The following is a 15,128-nucleotide window of genomic DNA, read 5'->3' as shown; positions in this document are numbered from 1 at the left end:
TTCCTTTAGCCTTTGGCACGGCGCTGACATGTTAAGGTCACTTGAGACTGGATTGGTCCTTTTTTTCCTCAGGGATTTCACTCCATTTTGCCAAAGCAGTAGAGAGAAATGACCCAATACGGTCAAAATAAAAACTATTGCTAGAAATCAATCGGTAAAATTGAGTATAAAAAAGAATGTTCTTCTACAAAAAGACCAAAATAGCTAACTTTGTGAGTAATATATATGCTTTTTTTACAATAAAGGCCAGAAAACGCTGACTGAGTTAAACATGTGGGCTCCACACAACTTACTTGGAGGTCGTGTTGGGCACGCTGATGGAAAGCACGGGGCGAGGGGCGTTCGACACTTGTCGTTGTTGCGACAAGAAGGACTGGCCAGAATTTGACAGAGCGGCACCAGCGCGGCCACCCAGACGCGACTCGATGGCCAGCTTCTGAAAGTTCAAACTCTGAAGGGCGACAGCATGTTCTTGAGTAACTTGAGCGTGGATGGCGGCTTCAAAAGCGCATCTTGGACCTTACCTTGTTGTACCAAGCGGAGACTATCAGTTTCTCTTCGTACTCGCGCAGTCGGGCCTGCTCACACTGACGCTGTGGAGCCATATTGGCCTTAATTTTCTCCCAATGTGACAGTAGAAGATAGTACAATTACCTCTAGGTTGAGAATCTGTTTGTCTCTGTCTGTCACCTGGTTCCTCAGAGCCTGAATCTCAGCGGTCGCTGGGTTCAATTTAGGGTCTAGAGCTCGGATCACCTGCAGGCAAAGAGGCTCAAACCTTCAACTTCTTAAGTGGGGAAAAAATAGAACTTCATTCAACTCCTGTTACTCACATTTCGAGCTTTCTCTAGGTACAATTTGTACCTCTCCTCCATGGCCCTCATGTCATCATCCTTCTTTTTCAGCGCAGCCATGAGCTCGTCCACTTTTAATGCTGAAAAAAACCCATAATTGGACTGATTCGGGTGGGGAATTCCGTCATCCTGTGGGGACGAGACACTCACAGTTTTGAGTGTTGTCGGGCTGCAGGTCCTCCAGGAGCTCTTTCTTCTTCATGATTTCGTCCTGGGCCTCATTCAGCTGGACCCTGATGAAACAAGCAAAAGGCCTCTTACTGTAAAGAAACATCCAGATAGTATTCCTGGGGCTTCAAAACCTTGTCCCGCAAAAATGGTCACGTGGCAAAAGTGGCTACTCTAAGGTAGCAACATAGTTACCGGTTTTCCACTAGTTTCTCTTACACACTTTCGACAGCGAAACTATAAAAATATAAACTATAGAAATATGTATGCTTTCAAGTTCCATCCAGAATCATAGTCCAGTCTGATACTTACATGTGCGCGTCCAGTTTCCGCTTCAGGTTTGACTATGTGTCAGGGACAGGAAGGACAGTTAATAATCAATGTAGGTATGCAAACACAATAGACATCTGCCAGCGCACTCACGTCATCAGGCTTGACCGCCTGACTCTGCAGCGCCTTTTGGAGGTCTTCAACCTGCTGCTGCAGCTCCCCGACTCGTTGGCGACTCAATCTGCACTTTGGGAAAGTAGGAATAAGGCAGAGTAAGGACACTGAACAAATAATCAGGCTGCAAGGAGGGGTAACCTGTTCTCCGTGTCCAATCGACTGCGGCTCTTGTGAGCGTTCTCCAGCTGAGACTGCAGAGATGCGATCTTCTCTCTCTCAAACTCTTCCTGCTGCACTCTAAGCATCCTGTTCTCATGCTGAAGCCTGATGAACTTCTCCCTACGCGCCAACCACAAAAGTCAGCGTTGGGCTAACCGGCCAGCCGTCGTACGTGTTGATGGGACTGTTGCACCTGTGCTCGACGGGGATCAGTTCTGCTGCTAGGTTATCGTGACTGGGGCTTGTGGAATGCAGCATCCCTGCCGCACACCAGAGAGAACCGCTGATGAGGTTTAGAATTGAAGATCAACCGCGGGAAAACGTTATAGGGGCATTTCAGAATTGGAGGACATTTTATGTTCCACTTTCCAAATTGAAATAACCCACATACGAAATCTTAAAATAGCATTTACTCGTTTGGAGACCAAATCTTAAAAAACTAAGACGAAAGGACGCTTGAAAATATGTTTGAAAATACCAAATAGGACTGAAGCATGGCCTAAAAATGTAAATTTTCTCCCCTTTGTCCTCAAGACAAGAACAGTTTTTTTCTACTCCTTTGAAAAAATTGCACATTGGTATAGCTTCGCAACCCTCTTACTATAATTATACTATAAATAAAAACTAAATCAATCCAATCATGAAAATTTCACAATAGATCTGTAAAATTAGCTAATCTATCCGGTAAAGTTGATTAATACCATGAACGGGGCCTATGTCCGATTATTATTATTATTATTATTATTATTATTATTATTATTATTATTATATATGCAAGAGAAAATTCATTTTTCCAATTTCTTTTGTTGACCAAGACAACCAATTCTGGAATGACCCAAAAGTTTTCTGAATGCACCCTACCGGCTTGGGAGAGTTGGTGCTGTTGCGCTTGGGTGCACCGAAGCTCCTCATTGAGTTCCTTCAGAGAGTCTCTCTCCACAATGATGCGCTGCAGGTGGATGGAAAAGTTACTCACGCTCCTCTCATTTCCCAACACCCTCCCCAGTTCCTGGAGAGACCCACCTCTTTCTCCTTCGTCACCAGTTCGTATTTCTCTTCCAGCCTTTTCATTTCAAAGTCGTGACTGTCCGCTCGCCTTGCCTCGTCTGACAACTTCAAGTGTAGCTCTTGGACCTGAAGGGGTGCAAACAACCAGAATACACCAAATCAGGGGTCCTTTGTTGATTTTTTTGTCTTTTCAAAATAAATCAAGGACAAAGAAATAATTCTCAAAACTTTCTTTTTTTTTTTAAATACATCCGACTACCTGGCGCTTATACGTTTCCAGCTGTGCCCGGGCGGCGTTGGCCTTGCGCAGTTCCTCTTCCAGGCTGACGGTGTTCTGCATGTAGATGGTGTTGTTCTCCTCCAGGAGCTTCATCTGCCTCTTCAGGTCCCCCAGGTTGTCCAGTTTACGCTTGTACGTTTCCACCGAAGCCTCCAGCATCACCATTCGGTCTGAACAGTTCCTAGAAGGCAAAATGAGATGTTTTCACTTGCGCGGGAAACCGTGAGCCAAATAATATTGCTCATTTTTGGGCAAAAGCTAACAGACCTCAGTACGTCCAGCTCATCCTTGAGTGACCTGGACTCCTCGGCCAGGCCGGTCAACTCGTCGTTGCGGTGCTGGACTTCCACCAGCTGCTTCTCCAGCTCTTCGCAGTGGATCCTGTAGTCGTCCTTTGCGGCCTCCAGCCTGACAAAATTACTTTCAGGGTCAGTTCACAATAGGAGCACATTTTTGCTCAAAGGAATCAAAGCGTTTATTTATCAGATTTTCCACTACATAGTATGTGTATTAAAACAAATGTTCCCACAGTTACAAAAGACAGTCACGAGAAAAAAAAGAAAGAGAAAACCCCCCAAACAAAATTCTAATTTCAACTCATTTTTATAGTTTTACTTTTGAGTACATTTGTTTATGGGGACAGCGGGACAAGAGAAAAATTGTATGCAATTAGGTGATACGCCAGACTTATTTGGTATTTTAAAACGACTTAAAAAACGAATAACAATTATTGTTCTTAACTGAGTTTTAATGTAAATGAGTTCAGATACTGCATGTTTTGTAAAATGTCCCATTTCTTCAGTGATCCCCAAGGTCTTCATGCTTGGCTTTGGGCTCCGCCTAGTGGCACAAGTTGGTAAGCGGTCACCTACCTGAAGTTCTCCTCCTGGAGCACTTCTAGCTGTTGCTGTAGCTGGCTGTGCTTCCTGCCCGACGGCGTGTTGGGGTCGTCAAACGTCTCCAACTGATTGGCTCGGTCGGTGAGGACGTCGTTCTCGGCGAGCAGGCTGTTATGTTCCTCTTGGAGAACAGCCACCTGATCAAGAAGTTCCAAGAAGAAAAACACAGGTAGTAACCTTGGAGAACGAGGCTCTTAAAAGACTGGCGGTGGTGAACAGAGTGCAAGTTAATCCATGCACAAACACTCAGTTGGCAGTTAGTCAGCCCACATTTGCCTGGGTAGTACAGAAAAAACACTGAATTAAAATTACTCAAATCACACAGCGTGTCCATGTAGCAACCTTAATGGAGCCCCCGTTAGCCGAGTTAGCGTCAACATCCAAACAGCACGGGGGATTAGTTTCGCTCATGTGGGGCTTACCTGACGGTCCGGCGGGACGGCAAAGGGAACGACAACCGAATCTGTCGAGAGTGATTGGTCAGTCAGTGCCCGCTGCTGAGCGGAATGACCGCAAAGTGGCTGGGCAGACTATATAAGCTCACAATCCTTCTGCCACAGCAGCTCCAGACAAAGGCAATATTTTGTTTACACTGGCCCGCGGACGAGTGTGCATGTGCTCTCGCTGTGTTTGTGTGCGGGAGGGTCCTTTAAAAGAAGTGGAGTCACCTGCTGGTCAAGCTCCTGGCAGCGTTGCGCGAGCGCTTCTTTCTCCGACGTGACTTCTTCCAGAGCTTTTCGGAGCTGAACACATGCGGCAGGGACAAACGGAGTATGAATGAGTGCATGCTCATTTGTGCTTTAACTCATTGGCGTTGAAATTGAAAGACTTCCGTGACATTTGAACTTCAAAGGCTCTGGCAGCGAAGGAGTTAATCGTACTGACCTGCTGTTCGAGGTTTCCAGATAGCTCTCCTCCTAAGGGGGCCACGGTCTCTCTGTGTAAGAGCTGTTTAAAAAAAAAAGTTAAACATTTCACCCATATACGAGAACGCCATTTTCTTCAATGAACAATATATTAGGAGCGCCTTGATTAATCGACAATTAGAGGACAAAAACAAAAATAATTTTTCGATTAATCATTTCCAGACATTGTTGACCAAAACAACTACGGTAAATTCCGAGTTTAGGGATTTATGTGTGGAATATTTTATATTCCAATTTTATCAGTGCAAAGTTTTAGTCGCAATTGTATTTAAAACTATTTTTTTTTACAACAAAACATAAGAGTTTATTAGATGTAGCACGAACCTCCTGAATGGCCGCCATGACGACATGCTGCACCGATTCCTCCAACGTCATGATGATTTGGATGTACTCTGTTAAAAGGGATTCACATTCAGTTGTTTTTTGTTCCTTTTACTTTCGTGGCCGTGGAATGAAGTAGCGAATGTTGGAAAAAAAAATGCACTTAAATATTTAGCCTTTGACAAAAATACCATATTACATCAATTGGCTTAGCCCTATACCTTGCTTACGCTCACATCTGACAGCGCAGCCCAATACGAGCTGCAGTAGCCTGCCCAGCTCCGCCGGGTTCGAGTCCTCGGCGGCCAAGGCCACGTCAGGCAGAGGGAAGTCAGAAAGTCCCTGGACCAAGACCTAGTCCAAAGTGCATCAAGTTACGACTACCACAAAATGTTTACTTTTTTGGCCTCGGTGATATGATCACATAAGCGCATACCAGACTTGATCTGAGCTTTTTTAGCCACAATGCACACTGTTTTCTTTCTTGTGCCTTTTGCTAACAACACAACGCGCCTCATTGGCCACATGAATCCGAACGAAATGAGGAGGCGCTTACCTCGCTGTAATACTCCAACACCATTTGGAGTATCTTCTTTAGGTTGTTCAGCTGTGACACACACAAAATCAGATACTATATTTATCCATTCAGTGCCATTGACGCTGACAAATAACACATTTTGTTTCTATATTTTTGCTCATTGGTAGGTTAATAGGTGTTTTTTAATATTTGGTTATAAAAAGGTAGATTGGACATCTTAGCGTAGCAAGAATAGGAGAAACAGTTTACCTTCAGCCTCCAGTTGTCATCCACGTCGGTTTTGATACGAGCAAGCCAAGCGTCAGTGAACCACGAAGGGTCTCTGCGCGACACACACTGCTTCTTAATGAATGCCTTAGAAGAATTTTGATGAAGTAAATTCTACTTTAGAACAAAAACTGTTTGTCAGTAGTAGCTAGTAATAGTAGATAGCTTTTTTCCATTGTGCAATAGCTTTCCTTGATTCATTAAACAAATGTTCACTTACAATTATAGAAAAAAGATCCAATTTCATGAAAAAAATATTGCTTCCCATTTTATCTGGTAAATTTGCTTTCATTCTACCATCCAAAAAGTTTCTTTTGTGTCGCAGGTCGAATTGAAAAGAGCCACTTCCCCAAAACGCTTCGCTGGGATTCGCGCATCAGCGGCGCCTTCACCGGCGGAGGCGTGGCCTACCGGGTGTCGGACGGTGCCCTCCGCGTCAACCAGAGCGGACTCTACCACGTCTACTCACGGGTGGAGTTCATCTTCAAGCACTGCTCGCCCACGTCCTCCTTCGTCCACACCGTGTTCCTCCGCTCGCCGTCGGGTGACGACAGCGCCCTGCTGGAGGCCCACCGGGTGGGCTTCTGCTCTCAGCGCCACGAGCGGGGGCCCCCGCACGCCTGGACCACTGACAGCTACCTGGCGTCGGCCCTGAACCTGCGGCAGAACCAAAGTGTGCTGGTCAACGTGTCGCACCCGGAATATCTCAGTCACTCCAGCCACGCCAACTTTTTCGGGCTGTACAAGATCTGACGGACACAACGCCAGGGAACGCCATCGCGGTCGTCAAGGAAACCGTTAACACTAATGTCGTGTGTAGCATTCTATTTATTCTACCTGGTCGGCCTGGAGACAGCTTTGTGTTAACCACTTCTCACCATGTCGCCACAATTTTCATTACTACATAAATAAAGAGCCCAAAATCAAATGTAAACTCTTTTCGTGATTCTCTAATGGTGACCTTTTTTCGACAAAAAAACTTCCTTGAATTGGCTTAAAATTAACAATAGGGGCCTAAGAATTTGTAGAATCCTCAAGTGATCCACAAATGTTTTTTTATACTACAAAATTACATCAAATTGTGAGACACATTAAAGGTACTGTAAAATCAATGTAAAAATGAATAAATTGCTGGATTGGGTAAAAGTGAAGCCTGTTTACAACTATAACCAATTTGAATAAATGAAAAAGGGGTGCAAGTAATAAGGCTTTAAAAATGTTGCCCTATTAGTAGTACAGTGGTACCTCGTCATACGACCGTTCGTCATACGGAATGCTCGTCTTACGGGGGAAATTTCGATCGAATAATTCGCCCGTGATGCGGTCAAAATTTCATGATGCGACCAAGCCAGGTCGCCATGGCATTTTTTTGTTTTTGCATCTCTTTCGTGTAAAAAATATGTCTACGAGCACTGGTGGGCGGACTTTGCATTTCCACACCCGTTTTCCCCCCACTTGGTCTACATTTACATACCAGGTAAACAATACGTATTACAATGGATCGGCAAAGTTTTGCTAAGAAAAGGCGACCGTTGACAATGGACATGAAACGCGAAATAATTGAAAAACATGAGCGTGGGGTACGTGTTACCGAGCTCGCTCGGCAATACGAGAGGAATACGTCAACCATATCCTCCATCCTTAAGCAGAGGGACGCAATTAAGGAGAAGAGGCCGACCAAAGGACTATCTATCATTTCCCACCGGCGCAGTGACATTCACGACGAGATGGAGAACCTTCTTTTATTGTGAATAAAAGATAAACAATTAGCAGGAGATAGCCTGGCCGAGTCTACCATTTGTGAAAAAGCCAGCCGAATTTACATAGATTTGATATCAACGAAAGGAGAGCCTTCAACAACTTCACAAACATTTAAAGCGAGTCATGGCTGGTTCGAAAAATTTAAAAAACGATCTGGAATACACTCTGCAATCCGACACGCAGAAGCGGCGAGATGCAATTCGAAAGCTGCGGTGGAATTTATCAAGACATTTGCCTTGATTATCGCCCAGGAAAATTACACCCCCAGCAAGTTTTCAACTGCGATGAAACTGGTCTTTTTTGGAAAAAAATGCCCAGGCGAACATTCATCGTGGCAGAAGAGAAGGCATTACCGGGACACAAACCTATGAAAGACCGCTTAACGCTAGCGTTGTGTGCTAATGCCAGCGGTGACTGTAAAATTAAGCCACTACTGGTGTACAATTTATTCAAGAAATGCTTCGATGTGACAGATGACACAGAGCTAACCCTTCGTGAATTTTGGAAAGAGCACTTGATGAGGCAGATGTGAATGACCTAATCGCCGAGCACCACGAAGAACTCATGACACAGGATTTAATCGACCTACAGGAGCGTGAACATTTGTTGCCAGAACTTAGTAGCGAGGAGGCGGTGGAAGAGGCGGCTACAAAAGATATCAAAGACATGCTCGCGAAGTAGCAAGAGGTTTCGGATTTTATAGAAACGATTCACCCTGACAAACTGGCAAGTGGTCGCACATCATCGTATTATGATGACATTTGTATGCGACATTATCGAAATATTTTGAAGGGTAGACAAAAACAAACAACTCTTGATGCGTTCGTTTTGAAGACTTCGGCGGAGTGGCCAGGTGGTGTCAACCCGTAGAACTAAGTAAGGTAAAAAAGATTACAACTAATTTAGAAGTTAGTTTTGTTTGAAGTTACATTAAAGGTTAAGTGTCTGTTTTTTTTAGTTATCCAAGTTAATTTAAATTTGTTTGTTCGTTTAAGAGTGCAATGTTGCCGTGGAGAAAGTCACCCCGAACAGTCCCCCCCCCCCTCCGCCTCCGTGTGTGTTGTTCTCTCCCCTCCGCGAAATGTGTCTAATTTTACTCCTATTAAACACATTATTACTATCAAACCACTCGTTATTTATTACTTTGTTAATAGATGGTGAATTATAAGAAATAAAACATGTTTTCCAATCCAATATCCTGTTTTTGGTGTTTTCTTCAGATAGTTGGAACGAATTAATTTGTTTCCCATTCATTTCAATGGGAAACGTTCGTTCGAGTTACGAGAACCTCGTCATACGAGCTCAGTTCCGGAACGGATTAAGCTCGTATCTCGAGGTACCACTGTACTAAGATTCAGTAAGGCATGACCGTGCCAAGTGTCAATCACATTTTCATTAATTAAATAACCAATCCAACTTCCATTTCCTGTTAGCCCTACCCTAGCATAGAATTAACGCAAAAAGTCCAAAGATGATCATGTAGATGACAAAAGTTTGTAAATGCACATTCACAGTATTTTGGGGTCGGATGGTCTTCACGTTTGGTTTTGCTTTGCACGGATGCTGAAAGAAGGTCGGAATACAAGTGGTCTCTTTTGGTTCATCTCTAAAAATTTGCACCACAATTTCCTTCCTGTATAAGGACGTTTTGGGGGTCTCAAGTGAGTATCAAGAAACTTTGCACCCTTTCGGCGATCCCTATAATATCAATATCACTTGAGAAAATAAATAAATAAATGGAATAAGAAACTCGTTCATTTTTCATACCGCTCATCCTAGTAAAAATAAAAAGCGTTTGATAAATCTTGCTTATAAACACAACAAAACATGACATCAATTCATTATTTAAATGATTTTTTTAAATGACTTGATCAGGCCAAATTTTCGATCACGTGATTAGCTGTGGAACATCCCAAGAAGTGAGATGGATAATTTTGTAACATTTTAAACACGTCTGTCAATTCCAATGACACGTATGTATGTCAATTCCAATGACCATCAGTTAAAGTTGATTTATATTTATTATATATATAATATATACATATGTATACATATTTAAACATGTACAGTGGTGCCTCGTCATACGACCGCTCGTCATACAAAATTCTCGTCTTACGGCGGAAATTTCGATCGAATAATTCGCCCGTCATGCGATCAAAATTTCGTGATGCGACCAAGCCAGGTCTTTTTTGCATATCTTTCGTGTATAACAATATTTACGAGCACGGAACGATTAATTCAGACGAGTTTCTCCTAAGACCAGGAAACGCACAACGCGCATGCGCGGGCAAAAAGAGGGCTTTCTGGGTAATGAAGTATACTCGTGCACACAACACCCATAGGCAATGGCAACCTTTCTCAGAATAAAACTTCATTACCCACAATCAATACGTGGGTAAGCTCAACTATTGTATTTCCTGTTAATCTTTCTAAGGAAAGAAGCTCCCGCGATCGTTCTTTAAAGACTATTTCTCGTTGGCAAGTGGTCGTGCGTTGTCCTATTGTGAGGACATTTGTGTGCATCATTTTGGGAATATTTTGAAGGCAATACAACAGCAAACAGTCCATCGATAGCGAACGTGAGGGTGGCGGCGTGGCAAACCACCAACCCGGAAAACGAAGGTAACAAAAGATTACAACAAAATTAGAATTCAGTTTTGTGTAAAGTTACATTAAACATATGTTTGAGTGTCTGTATATATTAATCCAAGTTAATTTAAATTTATTTGTTCCGTTTACGAGTGCGTTGTCGTGGAAAAAAACGACCCCCCCCCCCCCACGCCCACAAACGTCTCTGTCTCCCGTCGGCGAAATCTGCCCAATTTTAGTTAGATTAAACACATTTTATTACTATTAAACCACTGGTTATGTGTTACTTTGTTAATAGATGGCGAATTAGAAGAAATAAAACATTTTTTCCAATCCAATATCCTGTTGTGGGTGTTTTTTCAGAGGGCTGGAACGAATTCATTTGTTTTCCATTCATTTCAATGGAAAACGTCCGCTCGAGTTACGAGAATCTCGTCATACGAGCTCAGTTCCGGAATGGATTACGCTAGTATCTCGAGGTACCACTGTATATGCATATAAACAGATTAATTCGAGAACCTCAAATGTTGCAGCAAATAATGTTAACCTATTCTGTTTGAATGTTCATTAAGCCTCCTGTTTGAATGTTCATTAAGCCTCCAACTGGTTGATTAAATATGGAGTTAATTAACTTGCATATTTGAGCAAAATAGTTTTAATTTGGCATTATGAGAATAGCACAAGTGGGTAAATGAGGAACTCACCAAACAATTCAATTCAATGCGTAGTTCTCGGCAGAACTGATGGTAACTCTTTTCGGGGGGGACTTTTCTTTTTGTATAAAAACTAATAATTTAGTTTTATTACTGTAATGTTACCTTTCTGTTAAGATACTATTAGCGATAATTTTGCATCGTGCACGCACGGTCACAGGTTGGAAATTGAACGTCACTTCCTCACTTCGATCTGGCCTACAATGACGATAAAACGCTGCACCTGCCCTCTGCTGGTTAAAATATTTACTGCAAGCAATACAACCTGAAATAGTGACTGGCAGGCCCTAAACTGAATGTATCAATATTTATAAGGCCTTTTCTTCCAGTGTTAACTTTGGCAATACAATTTTTCGTTAAAAAAATATTTTTGTCACCTAAAAAAAAGCATTTCCCACAAAATAAACATTTCTGAATTAAGATCACACAATAACACTTATTTAATATAAAAACATAAAAACAACATTTAAAACAGTAGTAAAATAGTATTCACATTTTTTTTTACAAATCGAAAACAGATGAATCAAGGTCTTCAAATTCATCGAAGAGCATATCTCCTTGCTCTTTTAAAAGTTAATTTTAGTGGCATCGGAAACTCTGCCATCACGTCAAAGGACGTGGAGAACAGGCAGGTGTCGGGAAACAACATTTAAAACGGTAGTAAAATAGTATTCACAAATATATACTTTTTTTTTTCAAATCAAAAACAGATAAATCAAGGTCTTCGAATTCATCGAAGAGCATATCTCCTTGCTCTTTTAAAAGTTAATTTTAAAAGGACGTGAAGAACGGGCAGGTGTCGGGAAATAACATTTAAAAACTGTAGTAAAATAGTATTCACAAATATACATATATATATATATATACATTTTTTTTTACAAATCGAAAACAGATAAATCAAGGTCTTCGAATTCATCGAAGAGCATATCTCCATGCTCTTTAAAAAAATCATTTAGTTCCAGCTCAAGGCTGAGTGGCATCTGAAACTCTGTCGTCACGTCAAAGGACGTGAAGAAGGGCCAGGTGTCGGGAACCGTTGCCGGAGCGGCTTGGAAAGTTGCCGTTGGAGAGGCGGATGGATGGGCAGTGACCGGCTGGACAAAGCCTGGATCGGCATCGACTTGGTGAGAAGATGCTGAAAAGGCTGTGACCGGCTGGACAAAGCCTGGATCGGCATCGACTTGGTGAGCAGTGACCGCATAGTCAGCAGGACTTGTGACTGGAGCAGACGCTGGATAGGCAGTCACCGGATGGGCGTAAACTGGATAGACACTGACTTGAGGAGGAGACGCTGGATAGCCAGCAACCGGAGGAGCAAAGACCGGATAGGCAGCGACCGAAGTGGCAGCGGGGCGCTGGCTCGTGCACCCTGAGAAGAAAACAAACAACAATTACTACCCACAACAATAACATTGCACGACTTGATTGTTCATTTTTCCACCCTTAAAATGTTGTCAGAAAACGACATCTTCCTTTGGAAGTAGAAAAATATATATATATTTTTAAACTCAGGTTATCCCGTGATTGAGCGTGGGTATTGACTCACTATCTGCCATTGACAGCACTAAACGTCCAATCAGTTGGCAGTGAATAATTGGCATAATTCCATCAGGTTTCTCACAAATACTCTTCTTTTCTTATGTACCAACTATTATCTCAAATCATGTGACTTTTATAATAAGCTCCTAAATGGATTTTAGGAATTAAAAGAAAGAAAGAAAGAAACTTACGTGCCGCATGACAACACTTCTTTTTCTTTGTTTTGCCCTGGAAAATAAAAACAAAACACAATCAAGACCAGACTGGAGTGTGAATGTGTTGAATATAGAAATGATATGATAAATAATATTGAAAATTCCATGAAAAACATCAGCTATGACAAGTTGTTGGTCAGTTTCTCAACTTACGTAGTTGTCACGGGTCGACCAGTTGGGATACATAATGGCGTGCTCGTCGTTCAAGCGCTGCGCCTCCTCGAAATATTTCTGTTTGTCACCTTGCGAAAGCGTTTTCCACTGTGGACAAAACCACACGAGCGTCAACACACACAAAAAGTTCACAAGCAGCAACAACGACACCGCATGGCCAGTTAAACTCACCATCTGACCCAAGAGTTTGTTAATGCTGGCGCTGTCTTTTTTCTCATAAAGCATTTTCAAAATGGGCCGGTTCTCCTTTGCATAAAGCATGAAGGCATTCAAGGGCTTCTTGATATAATCCGGTGAGCCTCGCACCGATGTCCTCTTTTTCCTAATAAATAAATACAAACACAAAAATAAGTCAGTTGGGCTGAGTGTTGCCAAAGTGCAAATGTTTGGTGAACGGTTGAGACATCTTACAAGGTTGATGAGGACTTTTGCGGAGGATCAGCACCATAGTTGGAATCTGGGTGTGGTTGGTTCACCTGCCCTTGGCTGCACAAAACCAACTGACATTAGGCCATGTTATAAAGCATGTGTATGTGTGTGTGTGTGTGTGTGAGAATGGTACTTACGTGCTGACTTCAACAATATTTTTAAGACCAATCCAGAATCCAGCATCAGTGTTCTGCTGAAAAAAAAAACAGTTAATATCATCTAACTACTTGACATTGTTGTAAAAGCTGTTGTTTAAATGCTGTTATTTGAGCCTATTACTTGCAACATGCATGTTTTTTTCCCATGCAATTTAACACTTGTGCCCAAACACTCCCATTTCTTGACAATTGTGGTAATTTTGTAAAAGTAAGAGCATCTAGCAGAGAAAACCATTGGTGCATTTTCAGTTCAAGCTTGGCAGAGCATGATGCCTGAACAAAAATATTTTTACCATCTAACTACTTGACATTGTTGTAAAAGCTGTTGTTTAAATGCTGTTATTTGAGCCTATTACTTGCAACATGCATGTTTTTTTCCCATGCAATTTAACACTTGTGCCCAAACACTCCCATTTCTTGACAATTGTGGTAATTTTGTAAAAGTAAGAGCATCTAGCAGAGAAAACCATTGGTGCATTTTCAGTTAAAGCTTGGCAGAGCATGATGCCTGAACAAAAATATTTTTACCTGAAAAGTTTTACGGACATCTGAAGTTATTGTCAAAAGTAAAAAGTTAAGCATATTTATTAGGAAAAGATCTAAATCTAAACTACAATATTAAACTGGGATGATAATAATTTTGGTCTCCTACCTGTTGCATGGCAGGAAAAGTTGTGAATTCCCCAAGTGCATCTGGAGAAGAAGTCAAATTCCAGTCGATCAGCTCAAAGGTGGAGCTCAACCAAAGCTGGTTAATAGTTTCGAAGGACTCCATTTGATTTAATATAAGTTGTTCTTTCTTGCTGCTTGCAGAGACCCGAATGCTTCGCAGGCAAAGATGGACTGATGATGGATGCAGCCGTTGAGCGAAGGCCGCTGTGACGTCACGGGTGAAAAACCCCGCCCAACTAGAACGGCGCGTTCAACCATTCACTTCGCGAATCAACTCATCGCATTAAAATTCGATTTGAGTTTTGGACACTAAGGAAAAATAACGTTACCATTTTTAAATCTCTCTATATCGTCTAAGAATGATTATAGTCACTTTTTTAATGCAAGTTTACTAATGGAAAAATGTGTATTAACCAAAAAAGTTGGTGACTACACAATTATGATGTGATATAAACAAACGTATTTTACCTAGGCTACTTTTATTAAATAATTCATTGTCTCGTTTGTTCAAAATGTTATTTGAAGATCGAAAATATTTGGATTTTTATAATTGCAACTGATAACGTTAGCATGGTAACACTTTTCTTTGACCTCTTTCATATACGTCACGGCGTTTGATGGCGCTTGTCCAATAGGAAGCCGGGAAAAAATGAGAACCATTTCACTCGATTTTTAAGTTGAACAAAATCGTTACATCGAATTATATTAATTGTCATATTTACATGAACACCCCGTTGAATTTTATCAACGGATAAATTAAAAGAAAAGTGGGAAAAATAAAAAGTGTAATACTTTACCGTCTTAAGATGGCGCCCACCCTAAGATGGCGCCCACCCCCCATCACTCGTAGCTCTGCTAGTTTTCCGCCAGGTTATCTTTGTTTATGTCGACAAAACACAACAAATAGCAAGTTTACACCATTTGAAAGTATTCACAAACATGCTAAACCCAAGCAATAAGGACAAAACGTTTTATTACGTCTGTGGTTGATTTTAGGAGTAGCCTGTCGAT

The 15,128-nt window shown here is 41.8% G+C and overlaps 2 protein-coding genes across 5 annotated transcripts; both read right to left on the bottom strand.

Moving 5' to 3' along the window:
* Positions 1 to 289: 289 nt before the first annotated feature.
* Positions 290 to 11,029, bottom strand: LOC144075841 (protein Hook homolog 1-like). 4 transcript variants are annotated; one of them, XM_077603262.1, is made up of 22 exons: positions 10,922 to 11,029; positions 6,088 to 6,524; positions 5,850 to 5,954; positions 5,619 to 5,669; positions 5,284 to 5,416; positions 5,066 to 5,133; positions 4,701 to 4,763; positions 4,484 to 4,558; positions 3,789 to 3,952; positions 3,184 to 3,324; positions 2,896 to 3,097; positions 2,652 to 2,762; positions 2,490 to 2,577; positions 1,822 to 1,888; positions 1,608 to 1,748; positions 1,446 to 1,533; positions 1,335 to 1,366; positions 1,005 to 1,087; positions 834 to 934; positions 655 to 756; positions 525 to 593; positions 290 to 451 (listed from the first exon to the last, which is right to left on the bottom strand). In XM_077603262.1, exons 2-22 carry the CDS (start codon positions 6,157 to 6,159, stop codon positions 290 to 292), a joined length of 2,118 nt encoding a protein of 705 aa, XP_077459388.1. In that variant the 5' UTR covers positions 6,160 to 6,524; positions 10,922 to 11,029. The 4 variants fall into 4 exon arrangements, with proteins under 4 accessions (XP_077459388.1, XP_077459389.1, XP_077459390.1 ...); XM_077603263.1 differs by having other exon boundaries at positions 5,850 to 5,922; XM_077603264.1 differs by lacking the exon at positions 10,922 to 11,029 and having other exon boundaries at positions 6,337 to 6,359.
* On the bottom strand, positions 6,333 to 14,378 carry LOC144075289 (uncharacterized). The gene is made up of 8 exons (XM_077602165.1): positions 14,098 to 14,378; positions 13,425 to 13,480; positions 13,270 to 13,344; positions 13,030 to 13,180; positions 12,838 to 12,945; positions 12,661 to 12,697; positions 12,144 to 12,299; positions 6,333 to 6,616 (listed from the first exon to the last, which is right to left on the bottom strand). Exons 1-8 carry the CDS (start codon positions 14,218 to 14,220, stop codon positions 6,333 to 6,335), a joined length of 990 nt encoding a protein of 329 aa, XP_077458291.1. The 5' UTR covers positions 14,221 to 14,378.
* Positions 14,379 to 15,128: the final 750 nt, after the last annotated feature.

Source organism: Stigmatopora argus, chromosome 6 (assembly GCF_051989625.1).
Source record: "Stigmatopora argus isolate UIUO_Sarg chromosome 6, RoL_Sarg_1.0, whole genome shotgun sequence".
Classification (NCBI taxonomy): Eukaryota; Metazoa; Chordata; class Actinopteri; order Syngnathiformes; family Syngnathidae; genus Stigmatopora; species Stigmatopora argus.
The sequence above is the reverse complement of the archived record's forward strand: the minus strand, read 5'-3'. Positions and strand labels throughout refer to the sequence as shown.